The 22,067-nt window shown below is 35.8% G+C and overlaps 1 protein-coding gene across 1 annotated transcript in view; it reads right to left on the reverse strand.

The window, feature by feature from the left end:
• The window catches only part of LOC107590730 (short transient receptor potential channel 5-like), a 78,416-nt gene that overhangs the window by 28,634 nt on the left and 27,715 nt on the right, over nucleotides 1-22,067 (reverse strand). The window contains exon 3 of the mRNA XM_016279641.1: nucleotides 16,651-17,172. Coding sequence (XP_016135127.1) covers nucleotides 16,651-17,172 — 522 coding nt within the window. The remainder of the gene's footprint in view (nucleotides 1-16,650; nucleotides 17,173-22,067) is intronic.

Raw genomic sequence — 22,067 nt, forward strand, 5'->3', positions numbered from 1 at the left:
CTCACTCACCAGCAAACCCACAGAACAGATAAAAATAACCACTGCCAGTGATAGAGTACGAATGAGAGGGAGAGATTATGAGACGGAGGCAGAGGCCAGTGAAAAAGAGAGATGCAGAAATGCAAGTGTAAGACTCTGGAGTGAAGACTAATCGCTCCCAGCGTTTTCCACGGAGATCTTCTGTCCCTGTTTGTACTGTAGCAGCAGAAAAGAAACAACACAGGGAGGGGGAGGATGTGGAAGGCATAGCTGAGGGAAAAATTAAGTCAAAAAGCATCATGATGAGACAGAATAAGAGTAGGAAGGAGACCAAATTTAAAAAGGTGGAAAGGGACTATGGGAGATATAGTATGGATAAAGCACTATTGAGTTAGGCTAACTCTTGGCAGATGTCCTGGCTGCTGTCCTCGCAGGTCTGAGAAATGCTGTTTCAGGGGTATATAAATAGGCAGCGTGCCACTCTAGTAAGCTGTGCCCACTGGCATGTTCAGCTGCCAAAATGACATGGGCACAAGGTCCCAAAGTTCCTCTGTATAATCTGTAAATAATACTCTGAATTGAATTATGAACAATGCTAATATATAATTCAGCCATTTATATGATGAAATTCTTCATAATTCATATTTAATCACAAAACAACTCAGAGCTAACCACAATAAATGTTTCACTGAAAAATCAAAGTACAACCGAAGGTAAAATGTTCAGATCATGTTCTCATATCTGAATTTTTTAATTCAAACTGAGACTAAAAATGAATAACCACAACAGCACATGAGAAATGTGCACAGAGTAGATATGAAAAACTGTGATATGAAAAAAAAAAAACGAAGAGTAAAACAATTGATTTTAGGTTACCAAATCGTGTGGGTGAATCACAACTACGCAGTATTGCTTGCTGAGGTGTAAAGTGGTTTAATCGATACATAAGCATTTGTAGGTTACGTTTTAACGGAGGCAAGTAAGTTTAAAGATATAACTAATGCCTTGCTGAAACTGATGATGCAGAATATGCATAAATGTTACAACAGCACACATCAGATCCAGAGAAAATCTGAGAATCTTCTGAATAAATCAAACTGTGCAGTCACCCGGTTTCCCTACAGCAGTGTTCTCTGCCCTGGACACATGGTTCAATGGAAAGTTTTACTTTTATATTTTACCTTTTATGAAGGCTGTGTATTTGTATGTCTTATATTCAGGGTTTAAATTGGGCCGGGCTGAGCCCCGGCACATACTGTAGACTGTATATTATGCATCTATTGCTGAGGCGAGGTCCATGCAGCCTCTCCAGAAGAAATCAAAACGTGCAACATTAAGAAACTCAGCATCCTGAGGTAAAAATTAAAAATTTTTATATTTAAAATGCAGTTAGTTAGGCAACATCAAACAACGTTTTCACCATTACGACTGTTTAGTAGTTCTATAAAAAGTTCAATAAGCAAATACAATAATATTAGGTCACTTACATTTTAGGCGGAAACAGCGCATCTCACAGCAAACAGCCGATTCATTGCTGATTGATTCCGTGTTTTGAACGAATCGGTTAAATCAAAGTTTCATTAGCCCACGCATAAACATCTAATGAATCTGCCGTTTGAACGAATCGTTTGAATGAACGACTCAATGACTTGTTGAAATTAAATGGTTGGCGTTTTAATTTCGTTGAAAAGTATAATTTCCACCATAATTTCTTGTTTGTATATTCAAAAATATTTAAAATAATCTCATAATATTATTTATTGCAGCTGTATTTTCGAGTGTAAGTGATTTAATTTGTTAACGTATAGATAATCACATTATTAGAATTGAATTTATAGATCAAATGTAAGGATTTGAAATGAAAGTATTAATGATTAGTGGGAAAATGCCCTCTATAAAGGTAAAAAAAAAGTCCTTGGATAAAATATTGAATGTATAAATATTGAATAAAATGAGAATATTGCTTCAGAATAAATCATATTTGCAAAAAAAAAAAAAACACACACACACACACACACATACAGTATATGCTCGATACCATAGAACCCACCCACATAACAAATCCCAATTTAACCCCTGTTTATATTGTCATGATCACAACATAACAAAACAAAACATGTTCTCTCAAGACATTGACTTATCTCTTATCTTACAACTGATGTTCAATAATGATATGCTGCAGATATACACTACTGTTCAAATGCTTTTGGGTCAGTAAGGGTTTTTGTTCAGCAAGGATGCATTATATTGATTAGGAGTGACAAGAAAGATATGTCACATTTATTTCAAATAAATGTTGTTCTTTTGAATGTTTTATTCATCAAGCAATCCAATGAAACAATGAAAAAAAAATTTATCACAGTTTCCATAAAAATATTAATCAGTACAATTGTTTTAAACATTGATGATAATAAAATAAAATGTTTCTTGGGCACCAGAGCAGCATGTTAAAATGATTTCTAAAAGATCATGTGACATTGAAGACTGGAGTAATGGCTATTGAAAATTCAGCTCTGCCATCACAGGAATAAAATGCATTTGAAAATAAATTAAAATAGAAAACATCTATTTTAAATTTGAATAATTTTTCACAATATTATTTTTTTTATCAAATAAATGCAGCCTTGGTGAGCATAAGCAGCAGTGCAGATACAAGGTTTAAAAAACAAATCCACTTACCATTGACCCTATCTTTATACTTACATTTGAAACATTTTCAGTGTTTCATAGACTAACCATTCGATAACAACACTGTCTATGATCATTATTGGGCATTTGGCTGTACCTCACTGTACCTTACTATATCCATGCATATTTGAATGTACGTCTGTTGCTTTTAATATACACAAACAGCACCTCTTTGTAAACAGACCAAGATTAATAATTAACCAAACACTGCACACAGTAGAAACACATGCTGAAATTAATAAATTGCCGTATGTTTGCAGACTGATTCACTTCATTTACATACACACACACACACACAGGTTTCCATGTTTTATGGGGACTCTCCATATAATGGTTTTTATATTGTACAAACTGTATTTTCTATCCCCTTACCCTAACCCTATAGGCTACCCCTCACACAAAACTTTCAAAAAAACGTTATAAGCTTGTTTCCTCATGAAGACCAAAACAAGGTCAAAATTTCCAGGTATTACTATACTTGTGGGGACATTTCCCCATAACGTAAGGGATACCAGTTACACACACACACACACACACACACACACACACAGAGAGAGAGAATAAAGAGAAGAATACAGAGATTTGTAATTGTGTTGGCTATAACGACAGTCCTACTGTGCCATATATAGTAAGCAGTACAATTAAAAACTAACAAATTTACTAACATTGCCTACTCTAATACAGTAACGCCGCTCATTATACGCAGAGTACACAGTTTGCGTAGGGCACCAACTCCCAGGGGGGCACCATCCCAGTTGCTCAAAAAAACAACAACAACAAAAACGTTCGTTCTATATTAATATTAACATATACATAAATAAAATTTTAACATTAACATATGTATATTATATATATATAATATAATTATAAAAAATGCATTTTATGATGAACACAGTATAGGCAGTATAAGCACACGTGACGCACCTTTCCTGCATCTGCGCCCGCGCTTGCTCTCACCTCATGTTTGCGGCTGAATACAAATTATCATCATAATTAATGGACAACTAGGCTATATCAGGGAAAAGACATCAGCGCAGTCCGGCGCAGAGAAAAGAAAAACAAAAAAGCCCAAGATGAAGCCCGTGCATCACTTTCAGGTAAATACGTTCATAATCCTGTGAAACTTTTTTGACTGTTGACGTTAGTAACGTGTTTTAATGTCGGTAATAATTTCACCACCAACAACAACGCATCTGACTTAATATTCTAGTTTTCATGACTTAAAATGTATTATATAAAAACAATGGGGTAATAATGATTGGTTAATTAATAATAATCATATGGTTTCATTGAATAACACTGTTAAAATACATAATGTAGCCTAATACAAAATAAACAATTTGCATTATTACAAATGCCTGCAAAGGACACCAAAGGCCTGATAATTACTATTGTTACACTTACAGGACGATCAAAATCCACTTTTTGTAATACACTTACAAATCCTTGTTTAATATTGACCAAACATTTAATTCAAATATCCACTTAATTTTTTCAACAAAAAACATGTGAACATCACAACCCTTACCAAAATTAACCATGGTTTTATAGTAAAACTGCTTAATTTTATTTTGTGTGATTTCTGAATGCTTGAGACTATAAAATCAATCAGACAACGGTATTAATACAATTATAGCCATAGGTAACTGTCTAGAGCCCTTTATAGTAGGTGTATTTTTTGTTTTTTTAAGGAGGGGGCACAACAATGCTATTCTGCTTAGGGGCAACATCCCAGTTGCTCAAAAAAACAACAACAACAAAAACGTTCGTTCTATATTAATATTAACATATACATAAATAAAATTTTAACATTAACATATGTATATTATATATATATAATATAATTATAAAAAATGCATTTTATGATGAACACAGTATAGGCAGTATAAGCACACGTGACGCACCTTTCCTGCATCTGCGCCCGCGCTTGCTCTCACCTCATGTTTGCGGCTGAATACAAATTATCATCATAATTAATGGACAACTAGGCTATATCAGGGAAAAGACATCAGCGCAGTCCGGCGCAGAGAAAAGAAAAACAAAAAAGCCCAAGATGAAGCCCGTGCATCACTTTCAGGTAAATACGTTCATAATCCTGTGAAACTTTTTTGACTGTTGACGTTAGTAACGTGTTTTAATGTCGGTAATAATTTCACCACCAACAACAACGCATCTGACTTAATATTCTAGTTTTCATGACTTAAAATGTATTATATAAAAACAATGGGGTAATAATGATTGGTTAATTAATAATAATCATATGGTTTCATTGAATAACACTGTTAAAATACATAATGTAGCCTAATACAAAATAAACAATTTGCATTATTACAAATGCCTGCAAAGGACACCAAAGGCCTGATAATTACTATTGTTACACTTACAGGACGATCAAAATCCACTTTTTGTAATACACTTACAAATCCTTGTTTAATATTGACCAAACATTTAATTCAAATATCCACTTAATTTTTTCAACAAAAAACATGTGAACATCACAACCCTTACCAAAATTAACCATGGTTTTATAGTAAAACTGCTTAATTTTATTTTGTGTGATTTCTGAATGCTTGAGACTATAAAATCAATCAGACAACGGTATTAATACAATTATAGCCATAGGTAACTGTCTAGAGCCCTTTATAGTAGGTGTATTTTTTGTTTTTTTAAGGAGGGGGCACAACAATGCTATTCTGCTTAGGGCACCCATTTGGCCAGCAGCAGCCCTGCTCTAGTATATAAACACAAGCGCAGAGTACTGCAGTGGGTGGAGCTAGTAGCTATTCACATTACCAAATACATATTGTAAACCGAGATAACAATTGTGTAATGGGTTGCTACAGAGAAATCCCTAGTCGTTGTCGTAACTTTCTTGTTGTTGAGAGCAATCTGTTTGTCACAGAGACACTGGAGTGCTGGTTAATTTATTCAGGCGCTGCTATTCTTACCAAGTGAGATGAATAAATGACAAGGAAAGACTAGGCAGGGTAGTGTGTAGAAGCAGATGGGCAGCGGACTGAAACTCCAGTTCACACACAAGCTGCCGAGGATAAGCCTCATGTTACTGTAGCCAGAAAGTCATCTTTTTTTGTGGCTAGAATAAGCTCTCTGTCTCTCAGCTTCCTGTTACCTCCTTCCCCTGCTTCATCCTTCCTGCTTAGTCCAATTTACAGTCCATATTAATGTTTTATGGAGCTATGAGTGAGCAAAACAGCACATATGTAATTTTTAACAGTGTATGACTTCATTATGTAGGATAAATGTGCACAGGAAGCTTGGACTATTAAATGATAAAATATGATTGCACACCATATGTCTCAGGAGTGTAATGTACTGTAATGTAGTGTCAGAAGTAAGTGTTGTCATCACAGGCCGTATACAGAGCTAGAAAGCCAACGTCAGAATCCAATGTGTCCTTAACATCCTGTCTACTGAGATACCTTCGTCTGATTGGTTTTCATAGACACATACTTCGCAGCTCCTGATTTCCAACAATCCCCCATGCAACTCAGTGGTTGGTGGAGTGGTTGAAATAGAGTAAGTAAATTAATTCTTGAATTTAATTGAAAAAATTTAACTATATAACTGTTGTTCAATCATGACAACTCTCTGAACATTTTAGCATGGTGATGGATATGACAATGCTAATGTATTTGGTCTTGGCGGAATAGATCTGCTACGCTGCTGCTGAATTGCTGCTGCTGTTGGTTATTGCTGTAGTTGTAGATTATTGCTGCTGCTGCAAGCAAGTACAGGAACTTGCTACTGCCAATGCATACGGCGATACGGTGCCGTGAGTATTTAAGACATACTGCTGCTGCACAAATAGCATATAAAATAACCCATAGCAGATCTATACAGGTGGAGCTGGGGAAGGTGGAGAGTTTCAGAGAAACTCTGAAAGCGCGCTGCAGGAATCTCTAGTGAATGCTAGCCAGCCATATAAATGCAAGGCAGTAAGTTCATTGGCTGCATATGCAGCATGAACCAATCAGCTTGTGCCAAGTCGTTTAACTCTCTGAATATCATCAGTTACGTTAACAGCCAGTTGCCTGCGCCATCTAGAGTTTCATGACTGAACTATATATTTATAGTTAACTAAAATTATTAAAATAGTTTTTGTTAGTTGTAATAGTTGAAAGAAAAAAAACACGAAAAAATTATGTAAAAAGCTTAAAAGAAAATTTTCAATTTTGCCTTGGCAACTAACTGAAAGTAATAAGTTAAATATAAGTTATATAATAAGTAAAAATTTATAATTTATTGCTAGTAAATTTCACAAATAATTACAAAAAATGACAAGTAACATTAAATCAAATGTAACATTTTAAAGTAGAGTAACTCAAATAAACAATTTTACTTACTTTAATTTACCCTAACTTCGAAAAATCATTTTTACAGTGTACTAAAAGTAAAACTGAAATAAAGATAAATAGAAATAAAAAACAAATAAAATGATAAAAACACATACAATTCCTACAACTAAAATTGAAATTCCTAAAACTGAACTAAAATGAATTAAAGCTAAACAGAAATATTAAAATAAAAACAAATAAAAATGGCAAAAGCACATAACACTACAATTACTGAATCTTAAATGAAACTGAAAATCTTATTAAATTCTATAATATTATATATTGAAATATTGAAATAACACGATGCACTTAGCTCAAACATCTCTCTATTATACTATGAATATAAGGGTCAAAAAGTAAAGCAAACAATTTTGCACAGCGTATCTTGGATTCCTGTAACAAAATAAGTCATCAAAGCAGAGAAGCATTGATTGACTTTACACACAAGGTCCGAAACAGCAGAATAGAGCAGCAGCGTGCTAGAGAGAAAGAATAAACCTCTTTCTCTCTCCTCCCTCGCTCCATCAGAACAAAAGAAGCCATTGCTGCTCAGATGGCCGGGAGCGATCCAACCTGCCGACCAGGCAGAGTGAGAAATTGATTTGTGTTGTATTATTCAGCAACTATTTGTTCTCGGTCAGATCTACTTTCACTGTCTTTTCTATCTATCTCTCGTCCTTTCGCCCCCACCCCCCAATCTGTGTGTTTGACTTGGATCAGTAAGAGAGAGTGAGCAGAGGGAGCGTACTCTAATCCCAGGGTGCCATCAGTGAGCGGGCAGTGAGAGCACAGCGTGCAATTCCTCCGGCAGCGTGCAGAACTACAGGGCGATACCCAGTGTTCATCCAGAATCCAATGTGAAGAATAAAAAGTGCGATATCAGCGGTCTCCTACACCTGACCTGTCACTTTACACGCAAAAATGAAAATTCATTTACTTACTCTCAAGAAGTGAAGTGACGTGTGACAACCCATACTCGGAATTAGTGCTCTGCATTTACCCATCCAAAGTGCACACACACAGCAGTGAACACACACAAACCGTGAACACACACCCGGAGCAGTGGGCAGCCATTTATGCTGCGGCACCCAGGGAGCAGTTGGGGTTCGGTGCCTTGCTCAAGGGCACCTCAGTCGTGGTATTGAAGGTGGGAGAGAGTGCTGTACATTCACTCCCCCCACCTACAATCCCTGCCAGTACGAGACTCGAACCCACAACCTTTGGGTTATGAGTCCGACTCTCTAACCATTAGGCCACGACTTCCTCAAGTTGTTCCAAACCCATTTGACTTTCTTTCTTCAATGTAACATGACAGCAAATGTTTACTACAATGTCCAAGCTGTTCTTTTCTATACAAAGAAAAGGAACTGGGACCAATTCAAATTTCAGTCTGTTCCCCACACAATGCTATCATAAGGCAACAGACTTTTATGATGCTAGTTTTGTCCTTTTTAGAGCATGACAGACTCTCTTTCAACAAAAGAAAAAAAGTCATACAGGTCTGAAATGAGTAGGTGTGCAAATGCCTCCCGTGTCTTAATATATTTAAATAATGTTATTCTGAGATGTTTGACATTTCATGAAGCTTGAAAACACAAGGTAATCAAGAGCCATCAGGAAAGGTAATATGTAAGGAAAATGTACCGTCAAACCATTAACACGAAATAAACCAGTACCCTAACTCATAATGACATCAAAATACAATAACATTAGTGAGTTCAATCAGTGAGTGTCAAATCATGTAATTTATTCAATGTTGAAATTAGTGATGCACTGAAATTTTGGCTACTGAAAATATTATTATTTCTGGTTTACACTAAAAATAGTTTTGGAGGTCTGAAATCACTGACATTAAATTAGTGTTTCTCTGATGATGCATTTTGACTGTCAGTGTCTATTTATACACAACATGGATACGCTAGGTAAACATGTTAGCAGTGTGAACATACTTCACTGTGCCGAAAAATGGTGCTAGGAATGTGTACAATTTGTTTAGCTAAAATATCCAGAGGCTCTTTGCCAAAGAACTTATCTACAAATGGTTTAATTTATCTCTGAGAACATGACACGCTGAATAACATACCAAATTAAAAATCTAAATTACCAAAGTTTAATTACCAAAAAATATTTCAGTGCATCACTAGTCCTATCACAGAACAATATTTACAGAATTTACAAAGAAGAGATGTTGTTGTGAAGGGGAGGGGAAGTTGATGTTTTTGATTAAATATTACAAGAACACATTAATTATTTATAATAAACACTGCAATATTCCATAAAACAATAAGAATTGTTCATTTTTATTTTATGGTGACTTTAAATCACTGAAAAGCTCAACCACTTTTAAATCCCCTTTAATAACACTGGGCCAAAGCCCACTTCTAAACAGTTCTAACAGCAGCAGTTGCATCTATCGATGCACATGAATACAGTGCTGCTTTCAAGCAGCAGTTCAGATGAGAGGCGAGGTAAGGAGATTGAAGCACAGCGGTTATTGAGCAAAAAGCTGCTCAAGAGTATATGGGGTATGTAATCCTTATAGATTCAAAAAGAAAGCAAGTGAGACGTGGGGTGGGGGATGCTGACTACGCTGATGTTCCTCTGCAGTAAATCAACTTTCCAAAATTACAGAGAAGAGATGATGGAAGGACAAGAGGTGAGGGGGAGAGGCACAAGAGAAGAAAAGGATGAGAAGGGAGCGAAATTAGAAGAAGGATAGGAGGGGCCTATAGCATCTGTTATCTAAATCTATGGGATTTTTGCCAGTTTAATCATCTATAGTGCACATTTCCACAAAAAGCTACACTATTCGAGGTACTGTATTATTCATGTTCATAGTGCAAACAAAGTTACAAACCAAAGTGTTATACTTAACTGTGCTGTTACTGTTAACCAAAAGTAATTGAAATTGAGGGAAATCAAATATTAGATGAAAAAACAATTTAAAAATGAAAATTGCAAATGTTGCCTTGGAAACTAACTGAAATAAAGTAAGTTAAATAATAAGTTGAAACACTAAAATTAATAAAACTAAAAATGAAATAAATCTAAATAGAAACATAAAAAATATTAAAACAAAACATTAAATAAAAATAATTAAAAAAATAAAAGCAAAATATAAAAAAACATAATACATGGCAGCTACATTAACTAATTCCAAAATGTGAAATTCCAAAAACAGAAATAAAAATTAATAGAAGTATAACAAACGACTAAAAAGACAAAAGTACATACAATTACTACAGCTTGAACTAAAATTAAACCTCTAATGTATATATATATATATATATATATATATATATATATATATATATATATATATATATATATATATATATATATATATAAAACAGTATATAAATAATTCTTAAATGAACACTGATACATTATGATTTAAGTTGTTTCCCATTTCCAAGTTTAAGTATCAGCAATACTAATTACATCTTTTAGATGAAAAATCCACAAACCACAAAAGTAGATGTCTTGGTGATGTTTGTGTGCAAGATTGTACAATCAGTAACAACAACAGCAAAAGAACCGGTATGAACCAGTATGGTCCCATTTGAAGACAGTTTTAAGCAACACAAAGGCTATTCCTGAGACCTAGAAGCATATAATGATAATCCATAAGCTGCATTATCTGTCACTAGAATGCCCCTGAGTAATGTTTCAAGTAGTGCTGGGCGGTATACCAGTTCATACCGAACACCGGTGTTTATTTTTGTTATGATATGAATGTAGCTTAAACAACGCTCGGAACGCGACACTGTTTGAAAGGGGTCCCTTTTCACTGGTGCACTGTGGTGAGGGAACAGCTGTATGTGTTACTAAGCGTGAAAGTTCCGAAACTGAAGCTGTAGAACTAATAGAACGTGATGACACAGAAGAACTCAACCACAATATACACACTGACCGCCACAAATATCCACCGCCCCCCTGCCATCAGCTCCCGCGTCTCACACACACGAGTGTGACTTTAGCACTAGATTTAGCAACTTTCAGACCCTTTTAGCGGCTTTTTTCCATAGAATATTCATACTGACAAACCTAGCGACGTTTTTGGATAAACCTTAGCTGTGGTTCAGTTGGAAGATTTCGCCAGTGCTGTCCCGCGAACACGAGGTCTGACTTTCCCGGAGAAGTGTCACCTCTCTCGGCGTCTGTTCTGTGCAGTGAGCGGCAGAGAAGCAGCGCATTCAGTTGGCCGCACCGCAGCCGACTCGTCAATAAATGAGTACAAAACAGCGTTTCCTAGTACCTGTCACTTACTGATTGTTTGGAATTATAAATAGGAGCGTAGTGTGCGCTGCATGAGACAAAATAGTAATATAGCCACAACAACCGCATAGCCGCTCTTTAGTGTAGATGCATGTTGATTTTATCAGACGATGCCGCGATTATAAATGAGAGTGACTCCTGGTTAACATGTATTAAAACAATTTTTTGACAATATTCACTCATGACAGTAAAATAGGTAATTCTAAGTCAATATACTGCAGTATTTCCTCTCTCAATCAGTGGAAAATATGGTTAACACCCGGTCATGCATGAAAAAAAAATACCGTTATGTACCGTGAAACCGGTATAATTTTGAAAAATACCGTGATATACATTTTTGCTCATATCGCCCAGCACTAGTTTCAAGCAAGCCTGTGTGGCTTTATTCCAAATGTATTTGATTCTCTGCACTCTCCTTGACCTTTCAACCCTGTTAGTATTACACCATCATCTTCTCTGACTCCTTTAATATTAAATGAAGACAAATTACTGCATGGAATCTTGAGTATAACGCTGGTAAGCTTTTCTCAATATTTAATCTCATTCTATAAAACTTTAATCACTACAAATATAATGGCACACTAAATGGGCTCATAATAGTCTTCATCTCTCTTTTTCAGTTGTATAGCATCTCTTGGTTCAGAGCCCCACATCTGTCTTGACCATCTTCGCTTTGTGTGTATGCGTACAGCATTGTGATCTGTATTCACAGCAGCTTTCCTTGAGGCACACAAAACAATAAGAGCTAATTGGAGGAGCAGTCTCACAGGCCAGGGCCAGTATCACCTCTGACTGACAGGAAGAGAAATGAGACATATTGACACCAGGCTCTCAAATCCTCAGTTTGGAACATGTTTCAGTTCTGCAACGAAACAGTTTGGGTTTCAGAATGAAAAAGATCACTGAAATCTCCCTGGAATGCCAAAGACAGTTTTAAAATGGATTTACTGTACGTGGAAGTGTGTAAATCAAGGAGGTTTCCCATGCACCATCAAAATGTTTTTGTCCTTATTTTGGACGAATGGCTGATACTTCAGTACTTTCAATATTATTTGATTGAAAACCTTTGTAACCTTTTAATATAAGTATTAGATTAACATTTATTTTTTCAGTTTCTTTTTATGACTTTAGTCCCATTGCAACCCATATGCTGGTTTGTTTACTGAATAACGTACATGTTGCAACTTGTACACTATCGTTCAAAAGTTTAGGATTAATAAGATTTTTTAATGTCTCTTTTTGTGAGTATCGTATGCTCACAAAAGCTGCATTAATTAAAAAATAAATAAAGCTTAAACAGTAATATTGTGAAATATATTACAAATTAATCGCTTTGTATATTAATATATTTAAAAGTATATTTTATTGCTGTGATGCAAAGCTGAATTTTCAGCCTCATTACTCCAGTCTTCAGTGTCACATGATCCTTCAGAAATCATTCTAATATGCTGATTTGGTGATCAAGAAGCATTTCTTATTATTATCAATGCTTAAGTTGTGCTGCTAGATTCTTCAGGATTCTTTGATGAATAGAAAGTTGAAAAGATTTTTTTAAATATATATATTTTTTTCTGTAACAATGTAAATGTCTATTTAATATATTAAAATATGTACATTTCTTTAAAAAATAAAAATAAATCTTACTGACCCAAAACTTTTGAACTATAGAGCTTGTCTGTGTTTTAGGTTTTGGGAGCATGTCAAGTAACAGTAAACAGTAATACGGCAAACAAGTCATTAAGACAAAATAAACTGACAATTATCCCACGCATTACACACAGAATGGCCAAAAGAAACACATAACTGGACACTGATACTGATTTGACTTTAAATTATCATATTATGATGACCAGCAGAGGCAAAATAATCAAAATGTTGAAAGAAATTCAATTCAAATGCTAGATGTAAAATATATATAAGCTACTTCAGATTCTCTCAAACCAGTCTGGTCTCATGTTTATACGTAGGTATTAATACGTAACATTTACAATCACAAAACGTACACTTTTGTACGTTTTTATTCATGCTAAAACGTACAATTTAGACGTATTTCAACGTTTAAAACTTACAAATCGCTACGTATTTTTAGCTAAAAAACGTAAAAATATTTACGTATCTTTTATATCATTTAGATATTCGTATCAATGCATTTTTATAATTTTATCAATAAGCGATTTAGATTTTTAGACCCCTTAACCTGCCCCCAAACCTAAACCTACCCATTTTATAACGACTATATGCATTTTTATCATTTTATTAAAACGCAATTTAGATTTTTAGACCCATTAACCTACCCCCAAACCTTAACCTACCCATTTTATAGCGATATATAAAGGATATAAAATGCAAATGACCGAAATACGCAGGAAAATAAAAATATTAGTAACAATATAGCATTAAAATTTATTTATAGTCGCTAATTCCACTCCTACCTATAAGCCTAAACATTTCTGTACACTATAAGAAAAACATGACGGACAGATAAATGCAATTTACAATCATTTATTTATTGCAAAAATGTCAAAAGCAGTACTAAAAGTAATCCAAATGACGATGGGTTGCAGCCAGTCCTCTCTGGCGGAATACAGTAGGTTTGTGTGATCCAGAGCAGAATTTATGTTGTTAATCGCTGAAAATATTATCCAGATAATTTTCCCGATCCACTCCGTGAACTCGTGAAGGCACGTGCGCATCATTCAAACACAGAAACACGGCATGTCGCAATCTGTGAGGAATGCAGGCGAGAGCCAATGAGCATTCGATTATGCTGCCGTAAAACCTGTCGTTTGAAGCGGCAACATTTGAATTTGTAAAGAGCGAGTCAGTCAGCGGCAGCGCGGGCTTTGCTGTTTACGGTCACTACTAGACTCGCTGCTTGGGATGGAGAAGCAAGCAGATCGCCGAAAAAAGGCTTGGATCTGGGTCTGTTCTTCGCAGTCGTATGGATTCGGAAGATTTGGATTACAGCGCACTAATAAAATTGTTTCATTTCGCAATTATGTTGCGCTTTTGGTGTATTTTATAGTTCTATTGTCAGTCACAGCATGTCGGAGAAAACGCCTTTTGTGGCCTATGGCAATCAAAGTAAACACGATTGCAGAAATGTTATTTATTTTAAGGTTTAAAGTGAAGTCGTGTTTAACATTATGTAGGCATATTCTTGGAAACGAGCTGGCAGCAGAAATCACACAACAAAACGAAATGTTATAATTTCATAAGTAAACGAGTAAACAATTTAATAATGCAATTGAAAACAAGGTAATTCATATGACAACTAAAAACTAATAAAATTAATGCTGTGATTTCAATATTCATAAGGATTCATTTTTAGGTGTCATCAATACGTCAGTTTTGTACGTTTAAATGCTGAAAATATGTCAGTATTTGTACGTTTAGAGGCTGAAATTACGTCAGTATTGTACGTTTTAGTGCCTGTAAAAACTTAAGTAAATGTAAGTTTTATAGAACCACATTTTACGTAAAATACATACGAATTATCATGAGATCACGTTGCTCAAACACAGCACTACAAACACCAGCATATGTTCAGCTACAGAAAATACCCCCCCCCCCCCCCACCTACCTAGCACATTCTAGCACATCACTGCCCTTGCTTCTTTTCCAAAACCTAGTAATCTTCCTACGGAAGAGGCATTTTAAGATCTGTATGAAAGCTGTTCCAAAAGGTTAGTCTTTAAAATCTAATTATGCTGCCTTCATTTGGCCAAATTCAAAGGTAGCATCATGTATCTTTGTGGAGAATGCAATTCCATAATGCACTGCAACAAGTTCAGTGCAAAAATAATCCATGATGGCAGAAATTTTGATTATACTGTAAATAACTGTATATTTCACTCAGTACTTGAGAACTATCTATAAAAATGGTTCAGTATAATTAAAACTTGATTATTTAACCTAATATTTGTGTGTGGTGTATTTTATGCTTATTAGAGTATCATGTCATTTGAAGTCATTTTTATGTCAAGCCTCAGTTGCAAAGTACTATTTATTTGAAGCATTGATAAGAGTTTCAAATCACTTCCCAGACTAGTTGGATGCTGAATTAGAAGCTAGCTGCCTATAGGCAGTACGCAATGTGGCAACTCACAAGGTTTTGAAACAGAGCAACTGTCTCTATCTCCTGTCTTTCTAACCTCATCAAGCCTCTGGTCTCCAGCACACATTGTATCCCCCTTTGGATCAGAAAGTTAAGAGAGAAAGCTAGAAAGGCACTTTGTCTGTTGCTTTAGGCAAAGAACAACACATTCTTAAACATACCAAGGGTCTGCAGAATACTATTAAACTGCAAAAAAAAGTGATTGGACTTCTGCAACACAAAGAAATTCAAACATAAACTTCCTCTCTGCACCCTTGTGCTTCTTACACATTTTCTGACTGCTCAAGCAAAATTTTGAGTTGGTGAAGCAAATTTGATGCATTGATACTGCATATTTAGACCACAAAAATGTATAAATTGTACTGTATCTTTATAAATGTATAAATTTATAAAGTGTATAAAGTACAAGAAGTACTTTTCATGGTTTATTTGGATGCACCTCACAAAAAACCTGTCAAAATATGTCATATTTCATCCCAAAATCAGACAAAATAATTTTTTTCCTTTCAATTTCACTTAAAGGAAATGCATATTTTTGGACGACGAAAATGTTAAAATGAAAAACTAACATTGTGGATATTATTTTCATGATAATTCAGCACATCCTCACCCCATTTCTCATAAGCGTAAAAAAAAGCGTAACAAATCTCATTACTGTAATGTGAAAAAATAATACATTATTTAAATTACATTTTATACATAACAACTTTATAAGTTAATTGTAATTTAAATAAATGCCTTTATTAATGTAAAATAAATCAATTAAATAATAGTATTTATACACTGTAGAAGTTTTGTATCTATTTTATTTATGCTGATTTTAATGAAAACAAAAATGTATTATGGGAATTAAGGAATTAAAAACTTAATAACTAACTAAATAAATAAGGTTTCATGATATTTTGCTAACAATTTTTTTCTTATTATGTTTTTGGTTTTGGGGCGAGATTTTGGACATGTTTTCTTGAGATTCAACCATAATCGTTAAATGAAGGTTTCTGTGCTGCCTTTGCTGAAGCCATAACAACCAGAAGTAATGTATGTCCAAGATTATTGAAGGGAAATCTGTGATACAACTGCAAAAAAAGAGCCAAATGCTCAGTGATACAAACTTTCTCCAAAAGCATCACATTACAGAATCTCATGCACATCAAATTCATTGTATGTTCAACGTTATACTGAGTAGAAATGACCAGCAACCAGTTTTTCAAGTAGTACTAGAAGCATCCTCACCTCTTTCTGGTGATATTTAATGGCCAGCTTGAGTTTGGCCAAGTCTCGGCACTCTCGCGGGTCCAACTCCTCGCTCTGGTCATCACGGTGATTGAGGATGGTCTCCAGCTCACGGGAGCTGCGTGCCTGGTCCAGCAGGTCTTTTGCAAAGAGCTTACACTGTTGAGAAAGCTCCTCATACTCTTGTCGAAACTCGTTCTCCACTTTACTGAGCTCCTTCAGTTCCCAGCCCAGTCTGAAGGCGGTTAGGATGGGATCCTCGCTGGAGAGGGCAATGAGAGAGGGGCTGGCGAGTGCTTTATAGATGTTGAGACGGGACCGGGAGTGACGCAAGCTGTCCACCTCAGAGCTGGACACACACTCCACACAATCACAGCGTATCTGGTGCGGCCGAGGAATGGTGACCTTGCGTTGGACCAGGAGTTTGATGATCTCATAGTTGTTTGTGTGGGCGGCGAGCATGATGGGAGTGATGTCAGGTGTGAACTCTGAAAACTGGGCGTCCATCATTAATGATGGAACCTGAGAAAGATGGGACAAGAACGAAAGTGTGAAAAACACCTGCACAGGCTGCTGAGAGTCTATCAGCATGGCAATCCACCAACCCACACTGCATGTAAACACAAACTACACAGCAAAGCGGTAGAATACAAATGACTAGACGAGTGTGTAATCAGCTCTCCTCATAGGAACGAAAAACCACAAATGAGCTCTCTAATATCCCAGCTGTTTGCTGTAACAGCCATGAGACTAAATGGGAAACAAACTGAGACTTTGGCTAGTCAGTGAGAAAAGGGCCTTTTTGTTTTTCCAGAACTTTCCCATAAAAAAATTATAGTAGCACCATTTTACAGATTGAATTTACAGTAAAAAAAAAAAAAACCTGAAACATTAATACAGTACACAATTTTTTTTTGTAACACACTAAAAAATCTGACTTTTACTTTTACTGACAACCATATTAAAAACAGGTGGTAAAGAGAAAACCACATGAAGAATCAAAGTTCATCACGGTAAATACTAATGTATAGAAGATGCATGGTATCATACACAGAAATTCAAAAGACCAGTATGGTAACACATTTGACACTAAAATAATGCAATAAACATTAATTTAACCACATGCAATGTAACATAAGGCCGTAATGGACATAAGTGATCAGAAAAAAACTAAGAATAAACATAATTATTTCAAGGAAAACTCATCAAATATGAGCCGTCAGACAGAGAATTCTGGAAATGTCAATTTATAGTTTTTCACCGTAAATTAAAAGGTGATTTGTTCTTTTTCACTTAAAAAAAACAGTACATTTAACAGTATTTTACTGTAAAATTACATGAAATATCCCATTAGATCTTAAAGTTGTTTGCTGCATAGACTAAGGGAATTGTTTACCAATTAACATGCAGCTATTACTCTCCAGCTCTCATCTGGTTGCCCACTGAAGCTAAGCAGGGTTGAGCCTGGTCAGTACCTGGATGGGAGACCTCCTGGGAAAACTGCTGGAAGAGGTGCTAGTGAGGCCAGCAGGGGGTGCTCCCCCTGTGGTCTGTGTGGGTCCTAGCACCCCAGTATAGTGACGGGGACACTATACAGTCAAAAAAGCACCGTCCTTCTTTGGATGAGACGTTAAACCAAGGTCCTGACTCTCTGTGGTGATTAAAAATACCAGAATGTCTTTCGAAAAGAGTAGAGGTGTGACCTTGGCATCCTGGCCAAATTTGCCCATTGGCCTCTGATCATCATGGCCTCCTAATCATCCCCATATAATGATTGGCTTCATCACTCTGTCCCCTCTCCACCAATAAGCTGGTGTGTTGTGGGCGTTCTGGTGCACTATGGCTGCCGTCGCATCATCCAGGTGGATACTGCACACTGGTGGTGGATGAGGAGATCCCCCCCGTCACAATGTAAAACACTTTGAGTGCTTAGAAAAGCGCTATATAAATGTAATTAATTATTATTTTTATTTATTATCTTTGTATCATAACAGACTTTTACGGTTAACATTATGATTTCACATTCCTCTGAGTAGTAGAGCAGGATGGTTGATTAAACGAATAGTCGTCCAACAACTGCAGACGATTACAGAGGTCAGCTGACTTCAGTATTTTAGCAGTGGTGCATTTAAAGCAAGATGCAACTGGCAAATAACAGAGAGACTCAATTTCACGAAGAGTCTGTTTGCTTGCTAATAGTGCGCTGTATTTTTGCATCCAGTCTCTGTCAGTTCAGTAAAAAAAAGGGGAAAAATGGTATCTTACAGCCCCTAAAACTGTGCTGCACAAATTCACCTTCACCTTCACCTTGTGTGTAATGTCTATTTGATCCTTATGAAGACTAACGGTTTTATGCAATACAAGCTTATAGTTAATTCACATATTTATTTGTTGAATATTTTGAATTATTTCGCTTACCATCCATATATGCCTACAATGTGTTTGCATATTTTTTGCACATCATTACCTTTAATTTAAGTTAAAAATGTTTTTTTTTGTTTAGTTTTTTTTTGTGCAGCCATTTCATCCAATCTTATTTTCACAAACTTGCTAAATGATGACACAAATTATGAACTCATTCTCTATAATGAGTCGAACAAAAAGATTCATGAAACAGACTCGGACCCACTCCTATCACTTTGAATAAGACTCAATGGATTGTTCACAGCCGTTACTGAGTCCACAAATGACTCCCTTACTGAACTGCAAGTAATATTTTGTAATTAAGGGTTCGGCATAATTAAAGCTATCACAACAGATTTTGTTGTAATTAATTGGTTATTGCTTGGAACAACATGCGGATGATAATAATGAGAGAATTTTTTTTTTTTTTTTTTTTACAGCTATAGATTAGAACAGAGAACAGAATAGGCATGGCGACAGGGCCAAAGCAAATGAATGAAGTGAAGAAATGAAAGAAGAAATGTTCATTTGACAGAAATGAGAACTGGCTAAAAACGTAGACCAGAACATGATGTGAGACAGTCCTAAGCCCCGCCTCCTCTGCTTTTCACTCCTCCCCTCACAAACACAGACGCTACACGAGAGCATGAAAGAAGAAACATGAGAGAAAGACTGATTACTGCATGAGGGAACAGAAAATAACGTGTGATGATGGAGGAGAACAGCATATATATCACACCGTCCTTGCAGCTGTGTGCCACAGAGGAAGATGAACCTTGTCAGAAAGATGAACCACAAGCCAGTCAGGGCATTTCCTCTCTTTCACCTCTCCTTCTTTCTGTCTTTCACCCCGTTTGAACCTTTTATCCCCATTCATCACATCCACACTCATTCAGATGCTTTACCATGAACCATTGTGTAATTCCTTCCCTTTTTATCCTGATTGTTTACCTCCGTTTAGGAGTGAAGAGCTGTACTGTAAACACACAAACACACTTAAAAGCATATCGTATGCATGACACTATTAATTTATTTTCAAGTGCCCATATATGATCAAAATACTCAATCCTATCATAAAGACAGCCATATATGCCATGAGAACATTATGGAAATATGATTTGTGGTACGTCGGTGTTACAAGCCAGCGAGTGAGTAAGTGAGGTTTGCAAACGCATTTTATTTTGAGATTTATTTTCAGTCCATTAGTATAACAGTCCTCCCCCAGAACTCCCAAGTGGCTGCAAGGGTTGCTATAGTGATAGCAATGCAAAATAGCCCATGCTCTGTGAACAGCGGGCACATGGTACTCGGGCTGGATTCCAATTTAGGCCCCACGGCACTTCCTGTAACAATCTCACTTGATGTATCTGCACCACCGGAGTTCACTTTAGAAAACCAAATAATGAAGCAAAAGAACAAACCTGGCCACAGGCTTTATTTCCCCTGATGCTTGTTCACTCTAACATCAAAAGTATAGGAACCCTGTTCCTCTCTTCTGAACAGTATTAGTGATGCAGAACTTCACTTCATGAAAGTGTGTATGTCTAATCCAAGAGGGAGCAACAAAGCTACCTGGAGCTGCATAAACATCATCATTGCCCCGTCGTGACTCAGTGAAGCTGTAGAATAATAATAGAGTTACAAAAAAATTCATCTGTCCACATCTTTACTCTAACCACCTTAGATGTAAAATATTTACTTGTGATTTTATGTTAGCATTTCAATGATTTAGCATCACATTCACATGCTTATGGTTCTCTGATGTTGGTTAATGGTCACATGACATCTAACATATAATTTTCTTTAGTTAATGTTTTAGTTTGAATGCTTTTATTTTAAAATTACTCATATATGGGACTGCACGTATAAAAATATTATTATTATTATGACTCTAATTACAAAAATGAAGACATATAAATATATAACTGTTTAAATTACAATTGTCCTGCAAAATAGTAATTTAAAAAAGATAATTATAGGCCTAATAATTATTTTATATCACACTGCAAGTTGCAATGCTAATATGTATGTCTTAAATTCTTTACTTTCAAACATTCAAAACTTCAAGCTTTTATTTTGGCAAAATATTGGTGAAATGCCAAATTCTATTCACAGAAACGCTGGAAATTATGCAAATGTGTAAATGATCCTAGTGCACATTGCTTTCCAAAATGCACTTTAAATTGTGCACACACAGAGATTGGTGAGAAATAGCATTTACAGTATTAAGCGCAAAAGAATGTTTACTTATTTAAAAATAAATTGCAGTCTTTGATTTGATAATCAAAAACCTTGGAGTTGTGATTGATGATAAGCTGAATTTCTCAGACCACATTGCTAAAACTGCCCGGTCCTGCAGATTTGCTTTATACAACATTAGGAAGATTCGGCCCTTTCTTTCAGAACATGCAACACAACTCCTTGTTCAAGCTCTTGTTCTGTCCAAGCTGGACTATTGCAATGCTCTCTTGGCAGGTCTTCCAGCCACTTCTATCAAACCTCTACAATTAATCCAAAACGCCGCTGCAAGTTTAATCTTTAATGAGCCGAAAAGAACACATGTCACACCTCTGTTCATCAATTTGCACTGGCTACCAGTAGCTGCTCGCATTAAATTCAAGGCATTAATGTTTGCCTACAAAACCACCACTGCACCCATTTACCTAAATTCATTACTTCAGAGTTATATGCCCCCTAGAACCTTGCGTTCTGCAAGTGAACGGCGTATTATTGTGCCATCTCAAAGAGGCACAAAATCACTTTCACTGACCTTTTCATTAACTGTTCCCTCCTGGTGGAATGACCTGCCCAAATCAATCCGAGCAGCTGAGTCCTTAACCATCTTCAAGAAACGACTAAAAACACATCTGTTCCACCTTTATTTGACCCTCTAACTCTAACACTTTCTATTCTATTTTAATTCTACTTTATCTGTATTTATCTTCTTTTTATTTTTGATAAAAAAACAAACAAACACTAGCTTTCTATTTTTTCTATTCTATCTACTTGTTTTT

The sequence above is a fragment of the Sinocyclocheilus grahami genome, unplaced genomic scaffold (genome assembly GCF_001515645.1).
Source record: "Sinocyclocheilus grahami isolate Dianchi unplaced genomic scaffold, SAMN03320097.WGS_v1.1 scaffold132.1, whole genome shotgun sequence".
Taxonomy (NCBI): domain Eukaryota; kingdom Metazoa; phylum Chordata; class Actinopteri; order Cypriniformes; family Cyprinidae; genus Sinocyclocheilus; species Sinocyclocheilus grahami.